Source organism: Mastomys coucha, unplaced genomic scaffold (genome assembly GCF_008632895.1).
Source record: "Mastomys coucha isolate ucsf_1 unplaced genomic scaffold, UCSF_Mcou_1 pScaffold22, whole genome shotgun sequence".
In the NCBI taxonomy this organism is placed as follows: domain Eukaryota; kingdom Metazoa; phylum Chordata; class Mammalia; order Rodentia; family Muridae; genus Mastomys; species Mastomys coucha.
In genome coordinates this window covers 249,228,674-249,229,678 of record NW_022196905.1, presented here as the reverse complement: position 1 = coordinate 249,229,678, position 1,005 = coordinate 249,228,674, and the positions used below count along the sequence as shown (strand labels likewise).

The 1,005-nt window shown below is 49.7% G+C and overlaps 1 protein-coding gene across 1 annotated transcript in view; it reads left to right on the top strand.

Moving 5' to 3' along the window:
- LOC116067883 (ATP-dependent RNA helicase DDX19B-like) overlaps positions 1–1,005 on the top strand; it is an 18,372-nt gene continuing 17,367 nt past the window's right edge. Inside the window, exon 1 of the mRNA XM_031336886.1 lies at positions 1–178. Within this exon, the coding sequence (XP_031192746.1) occupies positions 83–178 (96 nt within the window). The 5' untranslated portion in view covers positions 1–82. The remainder of the gene's footprint in view (positions 179–1,005) is intronic.

The following is a 1,005-nucleotide window of genomic DNA, read 5'->3' as shown; positions in this document are numbered from 1 at the left end:
GAGGGGTCAGCTTCAAAGCCTCAGCCAATGGAGCTTGGGCTTGGCTTGGCTTCTGAGAGGCCGTTGGTGAAGCCTAACCGCCATGTTGAGCCGCGATGGCCGGAGCTGCTGGCCGGGTCGAGGCCGACCCCGAGCCCGAGCCCAAGCGCGGAATCCACTTTCCCTGCCCCTGACTGGTGTGAGTATCTGTGTGGGTAGCTTCCCTTCCGTACCTTGAGGCGCTTTTCTCGAGGCTAGAAAGAAGGCAGGGGAATGAGGAAGTGCGATGGAGACTAGCTGCCCGTCAGCAGAGCACCAAGCCCCAGGCCTTTGAGATCTCAAAAAACCCTAACTATGTGGCTGCCTACCAGGAGTTAGGAAACAGGCTGGCCTCGGCAGCATGGGAATAAGTACAGGAGACTGAACTAAAGTGCCCAATTGGTCTTTCTTCATACACCACTTTGGACACCGTGTTTTTTCTCCTCAGAAGCCCTCGGCTTTGTTGGGAGTTGACTCTGAAAGTCTAGAATTTTTGTTTGTTTTTTGAAACAGGGTTCTCTGTAACCACGCTGGCTGGCCTGGAACTTGATCTGTAAACCAGGCTGGCCTCGAACTCAGAGATCCACCTGGGATTAATTAAAGATGTGTGCCATTATGCTCGGCTTAGTTTTTTGTTTTTTGTTTTGTTGTTTTTAATAGGAAAGATAACACACTAAACTTAATTCAGGATAGGTGTGCCTCCTGTGCCGGTTACGGAGTTTGCTTTTGGTATTCTTTGTTGGTACTCGGAACAATCTCACTAGCCCTAGGCTAGCCTTCAACTCAGTATAGAGCCAATAGTCTTGAACTGGATCTTTCTGCACCCACTTATCGAATGCAAGCATTACAGGGAGAACCACCTGCCTTGACTTGGAGAGTGCTTCTGCTGAAATTTCGTGTTTATGTTTGAGTTACTAGACATTCAGGGTCTAGAATGTGTTGCTAGGCAAGAGCTCCACTTTCCTTCCTTCCTTCTCTCTCCTCTCC